General features: G+C 51.1%; 1 protein-coding gene across 1 annotated transcript; it reads right to left on the bottom strand.

Annotated features, from left to right (window-relative positions):
* Nucleotides 1–286: 286 nt before the first annotated feature.
* Nucleotides 287–3,119, bottom strand: CLDN23 (claudin 23). The gene has a single exon (XM_038400404.2). It carries the CDS (start codon nt 2,757–2,759, stop codon nt 2,022–2,024), a length of 738 nt encoding a protein of 245 aa, XP_038256332.1. The 5' UTR covers nt 2,760–3,119; the 3' UTR covers nt 287–2,021.
* Nucleotides 3,120–23,715: the final 20,596 nt, after the last annotated feature.

The following is a 23,715-nucleotide window of genomic DNA, read 5'->3' as shown; positions in this document are numbered from 1 at the left end:
GGCAGCAGAAGAGCCATATCTAAGCAAATTCCTCAATTTCTTCTGCCCTGGGACGGTCGCTACTGCTGAAAGCCTGGTCTACGTTCTGTTTCAGATATTTTTCCCATCACATTTGCCCCTTGCTGCAAATGAGATTGTAATCGAGCTTTTCACGTCCTATACTGAGCTCCTGAAGGCTTCTTCAGGGGCATCTTTTATTTTCTACAGGGGAAAACAGACAGTATTAGGGAGAGCAAAAATCTAGTTCCGCAGTCTTAGAAAGTCACCAAGCATTACGTGTAAAGCATAACAGAAGTAACAGTATTTATTTTATATTGTTGCATAGACAGGGGTTCAATAGCTATCTGTGGTGTCTTATTAAATATTTATTAAATTATCAGTCACCACTTACACTCTTCAGATCTTAAAACACAAGTCCGCTTTCATAATTACACAATAAAACAAAGTTCACAATATTGCAGCTGGGCTCTCACTTTGCTTGACTTTGTTCTTGTATCTCACTGAATGACTGGTGACGCCTGCCATGCCCCGATGGGTGGCGGGTGAACCGCTAGCTGTGGGAGGCTAGCACCTGGCTGGGCCTGCCCCCTACCCCCAGCGGAGCCCCTGCCCTCTCCATGCCGTCGCCTGCCCCAGCCCCTGAACCCAAGGTGGGTGGGAGGGCAGACACCACACAGCCCCCAAGCGCGGGGCAGGAAACGCAGTCCCCAGCGTCCCCAGCCCTCCTGAGCACAGGGGAACATTGGGGCACATGCGGGGGTGCCCAAGCACAGGGCAGCATGGCCCCAGGCCCCCACCAGCATCGCCCCCCAGCCGGCTTTCCAGAAGATGAGAAGTCGGGCTGGGGCCAAGGGGGAAGGGCAAGCAGGAGGGGGTCTCAGACGGAGCATGGGCAAAGCCATGCTGGGCTGTTTGGGGAGGCACAGCCTGCCCCCGATACATGCCACCCATATCCCCCCTTATATACCCGTGGGCATGGCTGACAACGGTCTAGGAGGTTCAAGGAAAATGTGGTTCTGAGAAAGTCTGGAAGGTTCCATGAGATTCTACAAAGGTCCAGAACATTCTAGGTTGGTGAAAAATGAATCCAGGTACAGAATACCTGAAACATGCCACTTCAAACACTCAATTTTTCCCTTTTGTTGCTATCGACGAAGAGAGCATTTGGAGCCCGGCACCCCGCCCCCAAGCCCAGCCTCTCAGACAGTCACTTGGGTCGCCTGCCCCTAAATCCAGCCCTGCTCGCCATGCTTCTGTCCAAAGAAGTGACTGAATGCTAGAACTCAGCAGCCTACCAGCTGTAAACGCTGAAGCTGAGAAGGTGCTGATTATGTAGAGATACAATAACTAGACTGCAATAACCTGGGTCACTTTTCTGAACAGTCTGTCGGTAGCATCTCTGGCCAAGAATTGCATATGCTGGTGGCTAAAGTTAGGCTCCATATTTAGACTGCGAACTAAGCACATGCATATTCAAAAGAGCTGCGCACCCCACATCTCCCAAGGACATGGTGTCAGGCTCCTAAGTCACTTGGCCCAGATCCTCAAAGGTTTTTAGGCTCCAAGCTGCCACTGAAAAACCCTGGAGAATTTTGAAAAATTTACCCAAAGTAAGTTAGGCAATTAGGAGCCTAAATCCCACTGACTTCCAATGAGATGGAGGGTCCTAAGTCACGTAGGTGCTTTTGAAGATTTTATCTGCCCCCCTCCTGTGAACTCTCTAAGTCACCATGGCCAGGCAGTAATGTGCAAATCATCAATAATGTCACCCTTGCTATGCCTATACACAGAAATATCCACCTCTTGTCCAGAGCCCACAAGAAATGGCTGCAGTTCTGGGTACCAAACTCTCGTGAGCCCCCACTGGTGCAGCAGGAGGGGTCCTTGCTGCTGTTAGCCTGGCACAGTGCCCCTTCCTGCCAGCCTTGGCCTCTCATTGGCAGGGGCTTCTCTCGGCTCGTGCCGCACTGCCCACGTTCGTATTGGTCGGGGCTGTATCTGCCCGGCCCGCTGTGGCAGGGCTATAAGTCTGAGTCGCAGGGCAGGGAGCGGCTGACGCTTCTTTCTCCCTCCAGTACATCCACGGGGTTGCTGAAGGATTTGGGAGCCGGCTTCTGGCTGCGGGGCATGAAGTCTCTGGAAGATACAGTGGCGGGGTCCTGCTGGCTGTGGTGGGGATATTTGGTAGCTGCCTTCTTTCTCCTGCACTCCTGGCAGCACTGGTGGAGGCTGAGTGCCAGGGAGAAGCCCCCAATGAGCTCCAGGCAGCTGCCCAGGTAGCCCAGCACCAGGCTGTAGCCCACCTGCAGGGTGCTGCCTGTGGGCGCTGGCAGGGTGCTGAGGTCATGGTTGTACCACGAGACGGGGATGAGGCTCATCAGCCCAGAGGTGAAGAGTAGCAGGCCAGAGAGGCCTGCCAGCAGGTAGTGGGGCTCTTCCTGCCAGCAGCGCACCCCCAGAGCAGCCACCACCAGCCCCAGCACAGTCACAATCAGCGAGGAGACCATCAGCCCCTTGGCCACCTGCACTGGCTGCATGGAGAAGTAGCCGAGTTCATCGGGCAGGCCGCACTGGCGCTGGCGGGTGCTCAGGGTCTCTTGGCAGAGGTCCCAGATGCCCTGCTGATAGACCAGGTCCACGGGCTTGCTGGGTATTCTGCTCACCTGCCTCCAGCAGGGAGTCAGCGTGCTGACGAGGTTCAGCAGCAGGCCGCAGGGACCCAGCACCAGGCCCACGATCATCATCGACGGCGTCCGCATATTGCAGGGCCCAGGGAGGAGGAGGGAATAACCACCGGTGTGCTGGGGAGAGGAGAGCCGCTGCTGCCCCAGTCACAGGGGAGGAAGGCGCAGTGCTGCTGCAGAGGCAGACCGAGCCATGTCCATCCCCCCCACAGCTGCTGTGATCTACCCAGCACAGGGCCCTTCCTCTTGGCCCGCTCCCGCTTGGCCCTGGCACCTGCCCGGCTTGCACAGCTCAGCACTGTTAGCCCCTGCGCAAGCCCTCACCTGCTGGGTTTGCCCGCCCAGTCGCAGGGGGCATTGGCCGTACGGCTTCCTCTTTGCTCTGTCCCCAGCAGAAGGAAACTGGCTGCTCTGACCGAAACTGCTGCATGTACAGAGAAACCCAGCCCGGCTGCCAAACAAGTTCTGGGTGGTATTTTATGGGAGGGAAGGGGAGGGGAAGGCAGGGCTTCCCCACCCCTGCAGGTGAAACAGTAACCAGGAAGGAGCCCTAAAGGCTGACGAACGATCGCTGGGCAGATGGGAATTGGTGTGAAGTGACTGAGAAAATTTGCTGCTCCCAGCCTGTGCGTGGCTGGTTTTAACGGTGCTGAGCAAAGGTCTGCACTCGGCCCCTGAGTGATAATAGTGGCATAGCCATACTGAAATCAGAGCTTGGGATGGCTGCATGGCCTGGATCTGCCTGGGCAGGAAATGTTACCCCCTCCCCGCTCACCTGCCCTCCCAGGGGAACGTCGGGGCACATGTGGGGGTGCCCAGGCCCTTGGTGAGGCCTGGATCCAGCTGGTGCACACACTGGGGAGGTCAATAGAGGAGAGGATCCCACAACATGCCACCCAATTTAGAGCAGATGCTTGGTTGCAGATATAAAAGGGCTCTTTGTTCAGGGGTCTGCGTGGATATATCGGATTTAAAGGCGTACAAGCCCAGCTCTATACAGGCTGTCTGGCACAGAGGGCTTCGGTCCTGGTTAGGCTCTCAACTCGGTGAGAAGACGCTGCCGTACGTAACCAGGCAGAGCACCCAGCACTGCCACTGACTTCGGGGGGGCTGCTGGGAGTGCTGCACCTTGGAAAACAAGCTGCTCGTGCAGGAGCCTCAGTAAGGATTTGGGGTATCTCTACACGGCAATTAAAAACCCGCGGCTGGCCCGGGCCAGCTGTCTCGGGCGCACGGGGCTCAGGGGCTGTTTAATTGCGGAGTCAACATTCGGGACCCTCCCATGCAGGGGCCTACAGCCCCGGCTCCAGCCCCAGCCCGGAAACCTCCACAGCAATGAAACAGCCCCGCTGCGCGAGTCGGCTGGGACGGGCCGGCCGTGGGCATCGAGCTGCTGCGTAGACGTCCCCTGGGAGTGTCTCCCATTAATTGTGGGCGAACGTGTCTGTCCTTTAGGGAGCACTGTGGGAAGGCAGTGGAGGCTTAGCAGCACTGGAGAGATTTTTAGCTAAAAAAGTGTGGGATTTACCTCAGGGACAGGATAAAGCACAGTGAAGCAACCCCTGGCAGGGCCATAGGGCTGACCTCAGCGAGTTTACCTGGTAGGAAAACTAAAGTGCCTGGTCTTCACTGTGTTTTTACCGCAGGACCATTCCTACACGTCGCTTGAGGCCATGCTTCTCAGCCGGGGTCCACGTACCCCTCCGGGTATGCACAGGTCTTTCAGGAGGTGCATCAACTCATCGAGATATTTGCCTAGTTTTGCCACAGGCTACATAAAAAGCACCAGCGAAGTCAGGACACACTAAAATTTCATACAGTGACTTGTTTATACGGCTCTGTATACTGTACACTGAAATGTAAGTGCAATATTTATATTCCAATTGATTTATTTTATAATTATATGGTAAAAATGAGAAAGTTAGCAATGTGTCCGTAATAGTAGGCTGTGACACCTTTTTGTATTTTTATGTCTGATTTTTGTAGGCATGTCGTTTTTAAGTGAGGTGAAACTTGGGGGGATGCAAGACAAATCGGAATCCTGAAAGGGGTACAGTAGTCTGGAAGGTTGAGAGCCACTGCTCTGAGGCATCCAACAGTGGTTTTAGCAATGAAGAGAAGTTATCCTATACTCTCCCCAGCAGGGAGCCCGAGGGGACACAGGGGTTAAACTGAATCCCATGTTCTGGCTCTAAAATGTTTAGCAAACATTGAGGAAGAAAACAACATCCTCATGCCTGGCTTCACCTGCTGGTTGGGTGTGTCTCAGTGTAAGGAATGCAGGCTCGGACACCCCTACACCTAAACCCCAAGCCGAGCAATCTATACTGGAGGGGACAGATCCCATCCCCTGACTGCTTAGAAACAGGAAGCTGAGTATTGTGTTTGGATTTTGCTTCTTGCTGGCTGGAATTCCAATAGCTTCCGCTCTACCCATACATAGTTATTAAATTCATTGCCCCATGTGTGCTTATCCTAGTGTTAACCATTTCACTTATAAAAAGAAAAAAATTTAAAAAGTCATTTTGACCCAAAGTCAATTCCCTTCCCATCAACTAAAAAATAAACCTCTTCTAAAGCTGGGCAGTGTACACCCCCCCCCCCACATATATGTCATTCATCCTCAAGATCTTAAAGCCCTTTACAACCATATCCATGCAGTAGTATGCAGCCAACTCTGGGATGGAGTGCTGCAGCCAGGTGGCACACCACACTGCATAGGAGGGGGTAAATGTTCAGCCAGGGACATCAGCACAAAGCCCTGCTCTTCCAGACAAGGGTCTGGAGACCAGACATGGCCTCCGTTTGTAAGGACTGATTTGGAACCTGAAAGATTAAAGATTTCCAGAGGGGCCACTGGCTTTGGGTTCCTAAATTTCTGGATGCCCAGCATGGGACACCTAGCACCAGATTTCCAGAGGCGAAGATCACCTATGGCTCCCATTGATGCAACGGGGGCTGTGAGCCCTCAGCACGTTGGAAAACCAGGCCCAGGACCCCAGAAATGAGGCACTTGTGGAGTCTAGCCTGTCATGTCATCCCAAGAGGAGTCTCCAGGCTCAGCACTAGCAGCTGGCCCAGGGAATTCTCCAGCTTCTGCTGACCATTAGGTACATGTACCCACACGTGCTGCCAGCCCTCAGGACAGGAAACATCTCTGCCATTTACCTTGAGGATCTACACACCTGCTGAAGGGCTTTGCCCTGCTCCCAGCTCCACAACGGCAGCTCCACCAGGCTTACCAGAAAAGATGGTGATTGTCAGGGGTTGGCTGTGTGCTCCACGCCGGCGGTACTGCCTAGTGGCGCTACTCTGAGGCATGAGCCCAAGGGGCCTAATGGTGAGAGTCTAAAGGTTGATTTCTCTGGCCGTTACTGCCTGAGGTAGTGTCGCCTATTGATGAGAGTCCAAAGGCCACTCTACCAAGCAGCTATGGTCAGGGGTGGCGTCGCCCACTGCCTAGTGCTACAGTTACGACTTGCTGCGATAACTTAGCTGTTGAGGTAGCCAGGGCCAGCCCACGGGAGCTCTTTGGGCACAGATGATGGAGCTCTTGCCCTGGGAGCCTGCTGTCTGGCAGGAGAGGTAGCCACCCATCAGCTGACCTCAGCAGAAATGCCCCACTGATAGGGTAGGGAGCCTCCTGCCGTCAGCATTTCATCCCTAGTGCCCAGGCAGGGGTGCTCTTCTCCAGAGTGGCTCACACGCCGATGACACCTGTAGACACTCGGTTGGCTTGTCTCCCTGCTCCAAAGAGCTGCAAATGCATCAGTCCCCGCTACTGTATTCACTAGGATAGTTCAGAAATGCTGGGCAGCACAGACCAGGTCTCTCACAAGCACTCTCAGATGTGGGGCCTGGTCTGCAGATTGGAACCAGCTGGCCCTGGCCAGCCGGGGGCGGGATGCGTGTGTGAAGCCACCCTGAGGCAAGCTGAGTGGTGTGTTTGTACCCCTGGCATGTGTCCTAAGCTTCCCTCCCTGCCCTCACTTCCTGGAGGAGTAGGGAGCCACAATGGGCTTGGAGCTGTCAGGGTGAAGGCTTCATGTAGAAGGAGGCAGCCTCTGTGCTTAGGCAATGGCACGGCTGACAAGTCCAGTTCAGCCAGTCGCAGGTCCTCTCCTGCCGCCGGCTGTCTGTGCTCTTGACTTTAAAAGCGAGGCACTTAGCTCGCAACAGTGGGAAGGTGCTAGTGACTGTGGTGCGAAGGGAGTGGAGGGTGGAGTCAGCTTGTGGCCAGGAGGGAGGGACGTTCTGCTCTGGAAATTAGACTCTGAGCTACTTCCCTGTTGTGAGAAGATGGGCGTTGAGCGCGTAAAGCCTTTCTGTGGTTCCCCCAAGCACGGTTCCTCCCTGATTTCCTGCTTCTGTAAGTCCCTCTCCCCTCTGGCTTTCTCCCTGCTCTGTCCATCTTTCTCCAAATCCCACCAGGACCGGGCCCTGTGCTCAGGGCTGTTTGCCTCAAACCCAGCAGTTTGCAGCTGCCACTCCTTAGGCACAAGTCCCAGAGGTTACAAACAACTTTTCCTCTTGCAGCCTCCCCATTGCCCGTCCCTGCACCATGGCCCTTTTGGGCACCGGGGTATTCAGAGGGGTAACATGCCGCTGGAGCCCCTCTGCCCTGAGCCGCATGAATGGCTCCTTCTCATTGGTGGGCTCCCAAGCCACACCTGGCTCTCCCATAGTGCATCCAAACACACTGTGGCCTCAGGCCTAATCCTGCCCCACTGAACATCTGTAGCTGAATTCCCTCACTGCCTTGCTGCACTGTCCTGACATCCTTAGCCAAGTAAGTGGATGGCAGCAGTCATACGGTTTATGAACACCTGGAAGATGGGGATCCCAGGCAGGCTGGAGCTGAAGAAAGGAGCAGTGCCCAGGGGAGCTAGTGGGAAAACCAGGAATTTTCCTATGGAAATTAAAGATTTCACAGATTAAAAAAAAATCCCCTTTCAGAATGGTCCCGTGGGGAAAATCTGATTTTTCCTGTGGGAATTTAGAAAACCCAGGAAAGTTGTTTTCCTCCCCAGTTTCCCACACTTCCTCTCTGTTTCCCAGCTTTTTCCATTCAGCAAATGTTGGAAAGTGGAGGGTGGGGGACATGTTCCCTTTTCACAGTAACTTTCATCACCTTATATGTTCAGAGGGGAAGTCACTCTTTCCTTTTGAGTTACTCTCAGCCAGTCTCGCCTCCACCACTGGGACTCTTCGCCAACTTTTGAAAATGATTTTTTTTCTCATTAAAAATGTCATTTTTAGATTGAACTTGTTTGCTGATGAACAATGTTTTGGATCAGAAAATGCTTGACTGGTGCTCGTGTCTGCTCCTATAGGCGGGGAGCAAAGTGGGTCCAAAGTAGTGTCTCCCTGCACAGGGCCCCCCAAAGTCTAGGGCCAGCCCAGTGCCTACACACCTGCACCCCCAGACCCTGGCTTAGCACAGTGAGCTGTTGGCTCTCGCTGCCTTTGGCTCTTTAACTTCCCAGGCAGTTGGAAGGAATGCAGTGTACAAAGGCCACTTGGCACCCAGTCACGTGCAGGGGTCTGGCTCTTCCCGCAGCTCAGACAATCTCAGGTGTAAAACAAACACAAGAGGAATCAGCAAAGTCAACAGAGAGAAAAGGCTTTGGCTGATCCCCAGCCTATGGCCAGCGGCCCAGCTGCTCCAGAGTCCTTTCCCAGCCTAACATAAGGACACACTGGGTCAAACCAATGGACCATCTAGCCCAGTATCCTGTCTTCTGACTGGCCAGTGCCAGGTGCTTCAGAGGAGCTGAACAGAACAGGGCAATTGACACATGATCCATCCCCTGTTGTCCACTTCCAGCTCCTGGCAGTTCGAGGTTTAGAATACCCAGAGCTTGGTATTGCGTCCCTGGCTGTCTTGGCTAATAGCCATTGATGGACCTAACCTCCATGAACTTATCTAGTTCTTTTTTGAACCCAGTTATACTTTTGGAGCTTCACAACATCCCCTGGCAACGAGCTGACTGTGTTGTGTGAAGTACTTCCTTTTGTTTGCTTTAAACCTGTTGCCTATTAATTTCATTGGCTGACCCCTGGTTCTTGTGTTATGTGAAGGGCTAAATAACACTTGTTTCTCTACACCAGCCATGATTTTATAGCCCTCCATCATTGCCCCCCTCCCCACTTAGGTGTCTCTTTTCCACACTGAACAGTTCAAGTCTTTTTAATCTTTCTTCATATGGAAGCTGTTCCATACCCCTCATCACTTTTGTTGCCCTTCTCTGCACCTTTTCCACTTCTAAAATATCTTTTTTTGAGATGGGGAAACCTGAACTGCACTCAGTATTCAAGGCATGAGTATATCATGGGTTTATATAGTGGCATTGTGTTATTTTCTGTCATATTGTCTCTCCTTTTCCTAATGGCACCTGTTCCTCTTTTTGACTGCCACTGCCTATTGGGTATAGCTACTTTCAGCCTAAAGCCAAAAGACTCCATTCAGCCAAACACCAGGAAACCAGCCGGATTCCGGACCCTCTTGCCTGTGCATGGAGCCTGGGATGGTTGCTCGTCCATGAATCTGAGGGTGAGCTGACTCCACGGCACTAAAGGCCGCTTCCTTTAACAGATCGCCACAATGTGGGGCTGCATTAAGCAGATGTGGGTGAGCAACTCAGATCTGGCTCCAGAGGAGGGACAGCAGAGCCCCCCAGACGTGCTCCATTAAGAGCTGATGTAAAGAGCTGTCAACAAGTTTGATTGGTCCTACGAAATTCCAGAATAAAGTCACACATTCCTGGGCACCCTCTACCAGCTCCTTATCTGCTACCTTACCTGTTCCGCATGCAGACATCCAGCACTCTGGCTGACGCGGAGCCAGAGGAGGGCACTGAAGTGCTCCCGCAGGAGGAGGGGCAGGGTGCTGAAGGTATAGAACTCACGCTAACACACACTCATCATACACCCTCCCCCCTTCCCGTCTCGTCTGGGACTTCTGTTCTCAGGGATCCAGACACAAACAAGGGGATGGTTGTTAACTCCATTCATTGTCAAGCAAGTCCCCTGGCAGCCTGTCCCCTGGAGCCCCAGACAGGGACACCGCGCTGTGTTGTACCCACCAGGGATCGCTTTCGTCGGTAAGGAAGGATGGAGACATTGACGTTTGCGGCTAATATTCACCATGCTTTCCAACCCGTCACACCCAAATTCATCTGTTTGCCAGAAGCTGGGAATGGGCGACAGGGGATGGATCACCTGATGATTACCTGTTCTGTTCATTCCCTCTGGGGCACCTGGCATTGGCTACTGGGCTAGATGGACCTCTGGTCTGACCCAGGATGGCCATTCTTGTGAATCTGGGTGCTGTAGTAAAGGGATTGCCATAGGACTAACTGAGTTATGCCAGGTAATTATGGGGAGGGAGCCATTCCCCACCTGTCTCTTCCTGTTTGGTAGTTGGGAGTCCACTCCCTCCCCATGTAAATAAAGCATGGAATAAAGCAGCAGGTTCCCCGCCTGCAGTCCTGTGAGTAGAATGTTGTTCTTGTTGAACTGACTGGTCCCTTTGCTAATGGTGCTGCAATCCTACCAGCATTTCATATACAAATACAGAGCCCCCACAGGTAGCGCTATCGTGGGAGGGAGCTCAGACCACTACTGGCCTAATGCTGCTCTCACTCAGCCCAGTGCAACACCACTGACCCCAATGGAGTTACTCTGAATTCACTCACACCTGACAGCAGGGAGTGGCTATGTGCACAGCTGACTGCACTGTATCGTAGCTCCTGGTCAGCCAGTCAGTGCTGATGCCAGCCTCCCCGCTTCCAATGATGCAGGCAGAGCCAGCGCCAGAGTCACCCAGCTGTGTCAGCCACCAGAGCCCTGCGACATCCATGTGACCTGATGTGGTGCTGAGCAGTGGGCCTGCAGGCTGACTCGCTCACTGTTGCTAGCAGGAACTTGGACAGAGCGTGGCCGGGAGGGAGGTGTCATGCTGTCTGGAGTGGCCCATTGCTGCGAGTACCGATCTCAGGGCAGACTGTCAGAAAACAGGGCAGACCCCCCACCCCACAAACTAGTGGTATTTCCTATCATTAGATTTCACCAAGTTGGTAACAAATGTGCATTCCCGGATCACTATACCGGTCTCACCAGGAAGTCACAGCCAGTCTCCTTAGGCTTGCCAGCCCATCTTGCTACCCAGACAAACTGGACTTAATGATAATGGTCACATAAACCAGAAATCAGGTTACTCCCAATCCCAAAGGATCAGTCACTGACCCTAGATCCATTTGGTACTCTGGATCTCACACCAAAAACAAGGCTGGCAGCTAATTCTCTAGTAAGCTAACTAAAGATTTATTAGCTAAGAAAAAGAGATGAGAGGTTAAAGCAGGTAAAATACATTAACAGGTGAGTCAAAGTGCGTAAGTCCAAAGTGATAGGAGAGATGTAGTAATCTGCCAGTTTCCCAAAAGTCTTTCAGGGTTACCCAGAATAACTCTGGGGATCTCCGTCCACTTGGCCAGATATTCCACTCTGTTAGAATCCAAACAGGCCAGAGATGCAGCATCATTCCTTTGAATCAGTATTTATATCTTCTTCCCTCAGATAACAGCCTGACAAGTGTTTTTAGTCACTCCCTGACTCCTTGCTTTGAAATTAACATTTCCTGTTACAGGGATATGCATCCGGCCATTGCATTATAATAGGAATAGATACGTGAGAACAATACAAGTAACAGTCCATTCGTTTTCATGAAGTTCTAACATCTGATTACACTCTTCATTAACGTACACTTTGATCTAGGGTTAGCTAATTACAGGGTATACGTAATGTATAGGCAATGTAATAGCAAACCGGATAGAGATAGGTGAAAACAATACAATCAACATCCCCTTTGATTTCTGTTAACACGCGAGTGAATTCGTCTGTGCCTACTAGTACACTTAACATTTCTTTGGTATTTCACATGCAAGTGAATTTGTCTATGGCCCAGGCATGGTCTGGTCTGTCAGCATCCCAGGAGGGAAGGCTGGTTAGTGGGAGCGGTGTGGGTATTGAGAGTGCACAGGGCAGTTTGGTTATGGGGCACTTTACCCCAACGGGGTTGTGGGGGACCGGGACACAGTTTATACCAACTTCTCTGTACTCCAGCTCGGTAACCCTGGCCACCAGCTCTCTCTTCCCCGCCTTTGGTTGGAGCACTCACTACCACAGTCTCCACATCTGTAGGGTGGGGACAAGCACACTTACCTACCGCACAGGGCTGTAGTGAGGGTTAGCTAGGGTCTGGCATTGCTTTGTACACTTAAAGTGCTGAGTTGGGGTGGGTGTACTACAGATGCTCGGGCCCAGCTCTTTATAAGGATTTAAGACTCTTTTAAGTGAGACTTGAGAGACGCCAGTGCCACTGTAAACTCGCGGTGTAGCCACTCTAAGCCAACGGGAGAGAGCTCGCCCATCAGCTTAACTACTCCAGCCCCCCGAGCGGTTGTAGCTGTGTCAGAAGGAGACATACGCTCTCCCGCCGACATAGTGCTGTCGACACGGGCAACTGCAACACGAACTCGCAAGAAAGCAGCATTTCTTTTTCATGGTGTGAAGACAAAGAACTTGTCCTGTGTAACAGCCCCCTCTGGTGACTGCTTCTGTAACACTGTGAACAGCTGCACGCAATGTGCTCTCTTAAGGCTCCACACTGAAGTCAGGAGCTGCCTGCTGTAACTAGGTGGCTTGCCCCTTAAGGGCAGGGGGCCTGCAGTCAGCTACCCCTGATTACAAAGCCACCAGATCTGGGCATGGATCAGATGATTTCCCTATAAAGAGCAGCTGGAGGCTGCAGTGAAGTGGGGGAATGTTTAGAGTGACTGGAGGTTGTTAGGAGTAAGCAGCACAAGAAGAAAAACTTTTGTTTGTTTTGTGTGGCTTTTTGTTGGACTTTAATGTAGGACTTGGAGTTTGCTGTGAAGTGAAGCCAAGAAGACCCCAAGAAGGGGAGTGATGAATGGACAGTTTGGAACTGGTTTAAGAAGCTCCTTGTAGGGGAAACTGAGGCAGGTTTCCTGTACAGCAAGCTGATGCCATGAAAAGGCTGCTTAGGGAAGTGGCTGGCCCAGGGACAGCTGTTAGCAGGGATTGGCTATTGATTGTGTTCAGATCAAGGATTTAGTTAAAGGCTGTGTACTGTCTTGATCCACATGGAGTCCCAGGTCTCAGGGGAGCTGCCTGTGCAGATACAGAACCCAGCCTGCTCCCACTGAAGTCCACGGTAGTTCTGCCACTCACTTCAGTGGGAGCAGGACAGGCCCTGGAGAGCAAATGGGAACAAGGGGAGCTGCTGGGTGCTCTGCAGAATCAGGCCCTATATGTTAGTGCCTCAGTTGCAGCAGAACTCTTCTGAGTGCTGGTCATTATCCCACAAGGCCAGCAGGTTCCCAAGGGCCTCTGAGCTGGGCTCCCCCATTTTGGGGGTCACAGTTGTGCTTGCTTTTCAGAAGTGCTGAACACTTGCAGATCCAAGTGCAGCCACTGGGAGCAGCAGGTGTGTGGGTCCCTGTAAATGAGACTGAGGTGGTGACTGATTAAGGTGCCCAGTTTGAAAGAGACTTGAAAGTCTGGCTGCAAGTTATATCTAGCCTAGCAGAGGCAGCTGATTAAACCAGGCAAATGTCCCGTAAGCTAGGCAGTGTAGAGTGCAGGCTGTGTCAGCTCATCTCCTCTTCCATTCAGAGATATTGCACCCAGCTGCATCAGTCCTGCTCTAGGAGAGTGCTGTGTGCCTTGCACACACATGAAATGCAGCATGCCTTGTGCAGGATCTCTGGAGATAGTTTCTCACCCTGGCAGGGTCACAATCTTGGGACCCCACCACCAGCCCTGCTGGCAGGGGGAGCTCTAGACCAGAGCAATGGGCACTGAGTGCAGGAGGGGCCTGGGATCCCTCCACCAGCCCTGCCAGTGGAGGGAGCCCTAGAGCAGAGCAGGCTAGCAGGGGAGCTGCTCCACCCTCAGGCTGTCTGTTACAGGGGAAAATTTGACATTTCTAGATCTGGTTTCAGTCCAGATTGGAGCAAATGGAAATATTTTTGAAATTTCCTGCAAAATGGGCATTTCAAAAGAATTGTTTTAGAAGAGTTTAAATGTTTGGTTTTATTTCAAATTGAATTTTTTGTTCTGAAATTTATTTGATTTTTTTCATTTCATGTTACTTATCTGTTGTTTCTAGTATGTCATGACATGTCAGAAACTGAAGTGCATATTATGACAAGTCATATCATGTCATGTCCTAATATGCACCGCTACTCTTGACTCATCATTTAACAACTCCAGAAAGTTAAAAAATGACTCCATTTTCCTTCCCAGGCAGCCCGAAGAGTGGTGAAAGGAGCCCGAGGACACTGTGTGAACATCTGACTGATGGCAAGTAATGTTCTTCTCTGTATTCCAAGAAGTGGCACAAAGGATTCTGGGTTGTTTATCAGAACAGGGCAAATATGGCTGAATATTGGATTACAGGAGGAAATAGGTTGAGAACCACTGCTTTAGAGGATAAACAGCTTGTAGGAGTTCATTAAAAATCATAGGATGTACTTAAGTGTCTGAAATATTCTTAAAACCAGATTGTGAGATTAATTATACCTTTGTAAATTTGGAGTAACTCTTTATTTCAGTGGAGTTAATCCAGATTTATATAATTGAGATCTGAATCTGGCCCCTAATTCATTTACGTTCAGAAGATATTTCTTATCAGTTAGTTCAACTTCATGTGATTATGAAAAGTTCAACAAGTAATATTGTTTATTATTGATTATTAAGGTACAACAAGTAATACAAGGTATTTCTTTTACATAAATATAAATCTTGTATTTAATAATCTGTTCCTATGCTGTATTTAACACACAATTGGTTTAATCAAACCTACCGATGTAGTTTTGTTTTTATGTTTCCACTATAAACCCTGATTATTATGGGTCAGGCATCTTCTTTGCGAAAAGTAGCTGCAGAGTGAACCCTAGCACAGAGCGGAAGAGTGTATTTAGGGAATGGGGGTTTTGATGTAAATCTGTCTTCAGTAGCAGGTACGCACAGCATTAATTTTACATGCACCGTGTGGAGCTGCCATCTTAGGGTGCTAATATTTTTAGTTCTTCGTCCACATCCTATAAGAAAAAAGCACCAGTGGTTTGGAAAAATGACTTGTTCTTGTTTCTGATTCTCAGTGCCTCATCTTCACTGGCACATAATGGTGGGTGCTGCCCACTAGCACCTGCTATACTTAATGCTGGAAAACAATCTTTGCTTTACTACTTCTGCTGATTGTTTTCATGTACTCAGGACTTTCTGCCATTTTATCTGGTGTCTCCCATGTTGCAGCTCTGCTTGTAGCCAAATGAGTGTCAACAAGGTGAGCCAAATGCCTACTGAGTGTAGGGAGAATGGAAAAAATACCAGAACTTCTAAGCACATATTTCCCGTTAGGCTAGGGCAGTTATGGACCAATGAGTACACAGGCACTGATGCTCCACCACCCTGAGGCCTGCCCGCAGCTCACTCCTCTCAGCCCTCCCCTGAGCGTCTCCTGGTAGCTGCCCAAGAGCTGATCGGGGACCCACCCAACAGCTGATTGGCAACCAACTCCGGCCTGCCCAACAGCTGTGGCTGGTGGGTGCTAAGCACTCCCTATTTTTTTCTGGGGGTGCTTGAACCTCAAAGCACCCCTGGAGTTGGTGCCTCTGGCATGGGCGGCGGAAGCTTCCTAAGGGGAGGGGGGCCACCAGTGCCTGAACTGTGGCCCCACCCCTCGCACTGCCCTTTGTCCCCAAACCTCTGCCCTCCCTGTCTCTTCCCCCAAGGTGGCAGGGGAGTGGGACCCCTCCCGCCTCCCCCCAAAATCCTGCCTCCCACTCACTCTTCTCCACCCCTCCCTCGCCCTTACAGCTGGTAAAAAGTGGGAGGGCCCTCAGGACCCAACTGTTCTGGTGCCTCTGCTGGGAGGGGCTTTGCAGCCCCAAGAGCTAGATGCTGGTTTTTCAATGAAAGCTTCACTTCTGCTGAATGTAGCTGCAGGGAGCCATCCCCCTGTGTCACTAGCGCCACCCACTGCAGGCTGAGCAGCAATTGCAGGGAGACAGCAGTTCTTGCCACCCCCTTGCTGGCACCTCGACAGCAGGGAGCAGGCTTGTCCCTTCATCCTCACCCTGTCCCACTGGAGACAGCTGGGAAAGGAGCAACATCCTCCAGCCTCTGCCCTCCCAGATGCCATTCCTTGCCTCTGGTGCAGTGCTGTACTAGGGGAGGGCCCAGCTGGAGTCCGGTCCCATGATCATCTTCTTCTTGTTTCCTTGTGCTGCTTCCCACCACATCAGTGCACGTGCAATTGCTCAATTGTTGCACTGTGCTAGGTCACTGGAGGAGCAGTCACACTCCAGCAGCTGGCGTCGCAAGAGATGCTTCCTATTTCGAGACTCTCTGATGCAGTACCAGGGAGAGGAGCCAATGAGGTAGCCCCACTTGATCATCATGTCTCTAGACCAGCCAATTCCAGTGCAGTCAGTTAAGACCACCCCATATAGCCCAGGGCTGATCTGTACTGGGTAGTAGGAGCTTGACTGGTGGGAACCAGAGTACGCAGGCTACAGGATGGTTTTCTACTCTTCTTTGCCAGAGCTAAGCCATTGTCTGTCTGGGTGACAATACTGAGGTGTGTAACATAGGCATGAAAACTTTGTTGTGACTTCAGTCAGCTCAGCTTCGGTGTTACATCATATAGTGGATGTCTTGGATCTGTTTGTTGCCTTGTGCATTTGACTCTCCTAGCAAATTCCCAGCGTATATCACGTGGAGCAATACCTGTGAGACTGTGGGTGGGCTTAAGGCAGCCTGTAATACAGTGACAGGTGGTGTTAAGTACAGAGCCTAGCCTCTTTGCAGGAGGAGATTGTGCTCACACTCCCACGTGTATTCAGCAGTGGAGTAGCAAAGCGACAGTGCTGTTGATCACTGTGTGAACCGGTCTGCACCCCCTTTGATGTAACCAGCTTGCTGAGAATGTTTCACATGCTAACCTTGGGTTTCATTTTTGCGATGGGGGTTCTGCAAGCATGTGTGCAGTTGGGTCACACAGAGCTTTACGGAATGAGAAAGCTTCATCCTAAGCCAGCTGATGTTGAGTTCTCATTTGGCCACTCCGTTTTTGAGATGGACTGCGCTGACTTAGGTGAGGCGGGGGGGGCCCAGTCGGGTGCAGTCCCGTGACACAGAGGACCTAGGCAAGTGTCCCTGTTCGGAGCCAGTCCGGATGAACCGTCACTGCTTGGGTAATTAGTTTCTCCTGCTGAGCTAGAAACCCGCTGTGCCCTGAAGATCTCACCCAAATGCCCTGAGAGGCTGGTGTGAGCAAAGCGGGAGATGAGCTCCTGTGGTCTGTCCCCGCAGAGCAGCTGTTCCCTCCCCTGGCGTAAGTCCCGTTGGGTCTGTGTCCTTCGGCAGCATTTTGCACCAGACGCTTCCTGTTTTCGCTGTGGCCCAGGGCCCTGGGGATTGTTTATCAGGCCTGTGTGGCTGGGAATTCCTGTTTGTGTCCTGCTGACCCCGGGGGGGGCGGGGGGCTCTGTGTATTGAGTGAGCACAGCTAGACAGCATGTCTTCCAGTGGGTGGAGGCCTTTGACGAAGGCATAATAACCATGTATTGAGGTGTGGGGGAGGGCAGAGGGATGGAGGCTGCCTTGTGCATTCTTTGTGGCCTTTCTAACAAAGGCCTGGTTGGAAGGACATATCTGTCTGTGATCAGATATGTGCTGGCTGCCAGCCACTTCCTGAAAGCCCCTCTCACTACATCCCAGCAGAATTAAGCAGAGCTGCCAGTAACACGGCTGTCCCTTTGCTGATAAGAGACATATGGCTTTGTCAGTTATTCAATGGTGCGTCCAGCTTTAGGACACCGTGTCTACAGGAAGAGTCCTGGCTATAAACAAAATGCAGAGCGCCACGTCCAGCAATAGAATTCCTTGAGCGGACATGCCGAATGGAGGAAGCTGCCCTCTGCCGGAGGATCTGCTGGGAATTGGGAGGAATTCGGCTTCTTGGGTTGCCCTCAACAGAAGGTTGTGGAGGTGACAAATCCTGCACCCAAATGGGACCTTCAAATCCTGCACCCAAATGGGCCCTTTGAATCCTGCGGTTTAGGAACTTATATTGGCACTCGAGCCAACTTGAAATCCTTGAGTGCTGGCCTAGTGTGAACCTGGAAATCATTCTTCTTCTAAGTGGAGCTGGCAACACTGGTCAGGTCATTGATTCAGAGCAATCGGGATTTCTTGCTAAACTGGGTGCAAGCAAACAATATGCATTTTAATACGGCTTAATGCAAATATGTACATCTAGGAACAAAAATGGGCGGGACTCTATCCTGTGGAGCTGTGACTCTGAAAAAGACTTGGGGGCATGGATAATCAGATAAATATGAGCTCCCAAGGTGATGCTGTGGCCAAAAGAGCTAATCCAATCCTGGGATGTATAAACGGGGAATCTTGAGTAGGAGTAGAGGGGTTATTTTACCTCTGTATTTGGCACTGGTGCGACCACTGCTAAAATACTGCGTCCAGTTCTGGTGGCAACAATTCAAGAAGGATGTTGATAAATTGGAGAGGGTCAGAAAAGAGCCACAAGAATGATTAAAGGATCAGAAATCATGCCTTCTAGTGACTGTCATGGATCCACAGGACAGGTGCTATGTCCCCAGTTTTGGAACAGTCTCTAGGAAGAAACCTTTCATTGTGCGTGATCCCTGCGGGGTCTCACTCTTCTTCGAGGGTAAGCCATGTGGCTTCACCACCTCCTTAGGCTACATCTCTGAGCTGCCAGCGCTCCTGCTTCACACCAAGAGTCCAGCTGAAGTTAACTTGTATGCTCTTCAGGGACGAACGCACCTCACCAAGCATTTGCAGTGACACTCAGTGTTGGCCAAACAGCTGGGTTTTTTTAGTTCACTGGAACGCAGCATAGAAAGTCCATTGGGTAGCACAGAGAACTGAAGGTTAAAGCATAGTCCATTCTGGTTAGTCCAGAGTCCAGTCGAGCTGTAGTGAACCCCTTGGTTCAAGCTCTGCCTGTCTCTCCTCGGCCATACAGCCTGAGCTACGCACTAGGCATCTCCTGGGCCAGGTAGAAGGGACACCTAACTGTAACAGACAGTAACCAGGGAAGAGAAAACTGGAGCTGTCTTCTTCTCTTGGTTAGGACTGCCAACTTTGTAATATTTAAAACCTGGACACTTCAATAGGAGTGCTGGAACCTTCCCTTCCCCGCCCCGTCCCCTGTTCGCTCCGCTCCCCTGCAGTCACTTGCTCTTTTTCCCCACTACCCGGCTCAGGAGGGACTCACTTGAAGAGCTGGGAGTTGCAGCCACCCAACGCAAGTAGGAGGTGGCCCCGGCTGAGTAGGGGTGGTGCAGGTGATGACCCAGCGCCTCCCCCGCACACACTAACTGGAATTTGGGTGTTCAGTCAGCAGTACTGACTGGACTTTGGGTGTCCAGTCCCCTTCTTGACCGGACTTTCTGGTCAAAAACTGGGCACCTGGCCACCCTACTCTGGGTGTATTACAGCTGTCCTTCCTAGCAGTTCAGAATACAACTCACCCTAGGTGCTGGCTAGGGTTTGGGGGCGGGGGATGCAAGCCAGGGCTGTGCACAGCTCCGGTTATTTGGTCTCAGTTCTGTGTACGGGTTCCCTCTCCCACTTTTCCCTCCTTCCCCCAACCTGCTCATGGACTTCTACCTCTCCCTTCCCTTCAGTGTGCAAGGAAAAGGGCCAAGAAGGGGGACCAGCCACCTTCTGCTAATGAAATGTTGCAGGGTGAGGGGAGGGGGTTAGGAGCTGGGGATAGGGGAAGAAGTCTGGGGGACGAGGGTGGGATCAGACTAGGGACAGTGAAGGGGATTGCACCATGGAGGAGACAGAGGCAGAAGGGGTGACAGGAGCAGAGGGAACAGCGAGAGGCTGGGTGCAGGGGCCGGGGCAGAAAGATCTGTGCCCACTAGTGCCAATTTACCTCCAGAGCATACAAAGGAACCTGGGATCCCTGAGGCTCAACATTCCTCTGCTGTCAGCAAATATCTTGGAAGCCCTCTGGCAAAGTGTGTGTCCCCCTCTCCCGCAGTAGCAGGTCCACATAGAAGTTACCAGCCTACTACTGCTACCTGTTACTCTGTTAGCTCAGTGATAGAGGACTTTGCTGTGGGTCTAGAGATTCCCACGTGGAGTCAATACAGTTCCACAGGATGGATTTTTTTTTTCATTTCCTAAATTCTTTAAAGTGTAGGAAATTATATTTTGGGGTGCCTAACTTGAGATGCTGGAGTCTGATTTGCAGAGGTGCTGAGCACTCACAGCTGCAACTGAGGTCAATGAGAAATCAGCTGTGAACACATCAGATGCTATAAAATGCTACGTCCTCTGAAAAATGAGGCTCTAGGCTTCTTAGACTGGGTACCCAGGATTAGCTGACACTTTCTGTGACTCAGTTCTTCAGTGGAGGTAATACCACCTCAGCTCACAGGGTGTTGTAAAGATCTACAGTGGAATTGTCCACAATCTCTAGAGTGAGAACAACAATGACATTTTGGTAACATGAATATTATTATTCATGATTGCATACTTAAGAAGGTCTCACAGTACTGTTTCAGAGTAGCAGCCGTGTTAGTCTGTATCCGCAAAAAGGAATGGAGTACTTGTGGCACCTTAGAGACTAACAAATTTATCTGAGCATAAGCTTTCGTGAGTTACAGCTCACTTCATCGGATGCATGTAGTGGAAAATTATAGTGGGGAGATTTTATATACACCCAGAGAACATGAAACAATGGGTGTCACCATACAGACTGTAACAAGAGTGATCAGGTAAGGTGAGCTATTACCAGCAGGAGAGTGGGAGGGGTGGGGGGAGAGAAACCTTTTGTAGTGATAATCAAGGTGGGCCATTTCCAGCAGTTGACAAGAACGTCTGAGGAACAGTGTGGGGAGGGGAGGATAAACATGGAGAAATAGTTTTATTTTGTGTAATGACACATCCACTCCCAATCTTTATTCAAACCTAAGTTAATTGTATCCAGTTTGCAAATTAATTCCAATTCAGCAGTCTCTTGCTGGAGTCTGTTTTTGAAGTTTTTTTTGTCACCTACTACAGGACAGGCCCAACAAAGAAAATAACAGAACGCCACTAGCCATCACCTTCAGCCCCCAACTAAAACCTCTCCAGCGCATCATCAAGGATCTACAACCTATCCTGAAGGACAACCCATCACTCTCACAGATCTTGGGAGACAGGCCACTCCTTGCTTACAGACAGCCCCCCAATCTGAAGCAAATAGTCACCAGCAACCACACAACAGAACCACTAACCCAAGAACCGATTCTTACAACAAAGCCTGTTGCCAACTGTGTCCACATATCTATTCAGGGGACACCATCATAGGACCTAATCACATCAGCCACACTATCAAAGGCTCGTTCACCTGCACATCTAACAGTGTGATATCTGCCAGCAATGCCCCTCTGCCATGTACATTGGCCTAACTGGACAGTCTCTATGTAAAAGAATAAATGGACACAAATCAGACGTCAAGAATTATAACGTTCAAAAACCAGTCGCAGAACACTTCAATCTCTTTGTTCACTCGATTACAGACCTAAAAGTTGCAATTCTTCAACAAAATAACTTAAACAGACTCTAACGAGAGACTGCTGAATTGGAATTAATTTGCAAACTGGATACAATTAACTTAGGCTTGAATAAAGACTGGGAGTGGATGGGTCAAAGACTGGGAGTGGATGGGTCATTACACAAAGTAAAACTGTTTCCCCATGTTTATTTCCCTCCCCCCCGCACTGTTCCTCAGACGTTCTTGTCAACTGCTGGAAATGGCCTACCTTGATTTCACTTCAAAAGGTCCCCCCCCGCCCCGCTCTCCTGCTGGTAATAGCTCACCTTACCTGATCACTCTTGTTACAGTCTGTATGGTGACACCCATTGTTTCATGTTCTCTGGGTGTATACAAAATCTCCCCACTATATTTTCCACTCCATGTATCCGATGAAGTGAGCTGTAGCTCACAAAAGCTTATGCTCAAATACCTTTGTTAGTCTCTAAGGTGCCACAAGTACTCCTTTTCTTTTCACTGTACTGTATTAGTGCTGTATTAATGTTTAACACTTTGCTGTATCAAGGCTAGGGTTGCCAGGTGTCTGCTTTTCTACCGAAATGCCTGGTCAGAAAGGGACCCTGACTGCTCAGGTCAGCACCACTGACTGGGCCATTAAAAGTCTAGATGGTGGCACAGCAGGGCTAAGGCAGGCTCCCTGCCTGCCCTACCTCCATGCCACTCCTGGGAACAGCGGAATGTCCCCCCTCCAGTGCCTACGAAAAAGGGCAGCCAAGGGGCTCCCTCCATAGCTCCCCATTGGCTGGGAACTGCAACCAATGGGAGCTGCGGGGGAGGCACCTGTGGACGGGGCAGCACGCAGAGTTACCTGGCCACACCTCCAAGTAGGAGCCGGAGTGGGGGAAGGCCACTTCTTCTGGGAACTGCATGAGGTAAGCGTCCCCTGGAGCCTGTACCCCTGACCTCCTTCTGTGCCCCAGCCCTGATCTTCCTCCCATCCTCCGAACCCCTTGATCCCAGCCCAGAGCACCCTCCTGCACCCCAAACCCCTCATACCAACCCCAGAGTCTGCATCCCCGTGCCCCTACCCCAGCCCTGATCCCACTCCCACCCTCCAAACCCCTCAGTTGCAGCCTTGAGCACCCTCCTACACCTGACTCCTCATCCCCAGCCTCACCCCAGAGCCTTTACCCCCAGCCAGAGCTCTCACACCACCCCAACCCCCTACACCAGCCCAGAACCCCCTCCTGCACGCCGAACCCCTCTGCCTTATCCAGGAGCCCCCTCCTGCACCCCAAATCCCTCAGCCCCACATCAGAGCCTGCACCCCTAACCGGAGCCCTCACCCCCTCCCGCACCCTGAACTGCTCATTTCTGGCCCCACCCCGGAGCCTGCACCCCAACCCCCTGAGCCAACCCGGTGAAAATGAGTGAGTGAGGGTGGGGAGAGTGAACAACAGGGGTGGAGTGGGCGGGGCCACGGAGAAGGGGCGGGGCAGGGGTGTTCGGTTTTGTGCGAGTAGAAAGTTGACAACCCTAATCAAGGCTTTCAAATTCTCTGGGTGGATGGCAGGTCGGAACAGTTTATATTACATTTTATTTGGTAATACCCCTGGTGTCTACTTGTGGCCAAGTCACATGCTGACTCAATAGAAAACTACCCATGTTGGGGGCTAGGAAACCCTGCAAGATTCTGTTTGGCTGAGGGTTACTTTCTCCTCTAAACCTGAAGGGGGAAGTAGAGTTACAGATTCCAAGGCCAGAAGAGACCATTGTGATCATCTCTGATCTCCTGTGTGTGGCCAGAGAATTTACCCAAAATAATTCCTAGAGCTGCTGTTCTAGTAGCTTTGCCCGTTGTCTGATTTTAAATTAGCCTTTCAAAGAAAAATGTAAGAAAGCAAACTGCACGGCCTAATTCTGAGGTAATTGTAAATGTTTTTGCATATCGGCCTGAAGCATAAACAATAGGTTTGGCTGGAGTCCAGTTGGGGGCTGCATTGTGTGCAGAAAGCTCTCAGAGTCGATGTGCTGCACTGTTCTGAAATAGCCGAAGGGATTCCTGCAGGGTGTCAAATGCGTCTTCCATTTGATGATGATTCCACAGAAAACAAGTACGGGATGGGATGCAAAGTGCAGCGACCTTTCCCAAAGAGTGTTAGCTTTGAGTCGCACATGGCAAATTAGGAGGGGTTGGAGCAGAGAGCCAGCCTGCAATCTAGAACTTGTGATCCTAGGGGGGTTAAAATAGCAGTCGTCTGCCAGAATTTCACTCAATGCATTAAAAACCAGAAGGTCCAAAGAGCACATTTCAGCAGCAGAATTAGTTGAACTGTTCCCACAACTGGCTTAAAAAGCATCCCAAGCGAAACTTGTAGCTGGTTGAGTTACCCACAGTCATTT

This window comes from Dermochelys coriacea, chromosome 4 (genome assembly GCF_009764565.3).
Source record: "Dermochelys coriacea isolate rDerCor1 chromosome 4, rDerCor1.pri.v4, whole genome shotgun sequence".
NCBI classification, from domain to species: domain Eukaryota; kingdom Metazoa; phylum Chordata; order Testudines; family Dermochelyidae; genus Dermochelys; species Dermochelys coriacea.
This window is presented reverse-complemented; position numbering and strand designations above follow the sequence as displayed.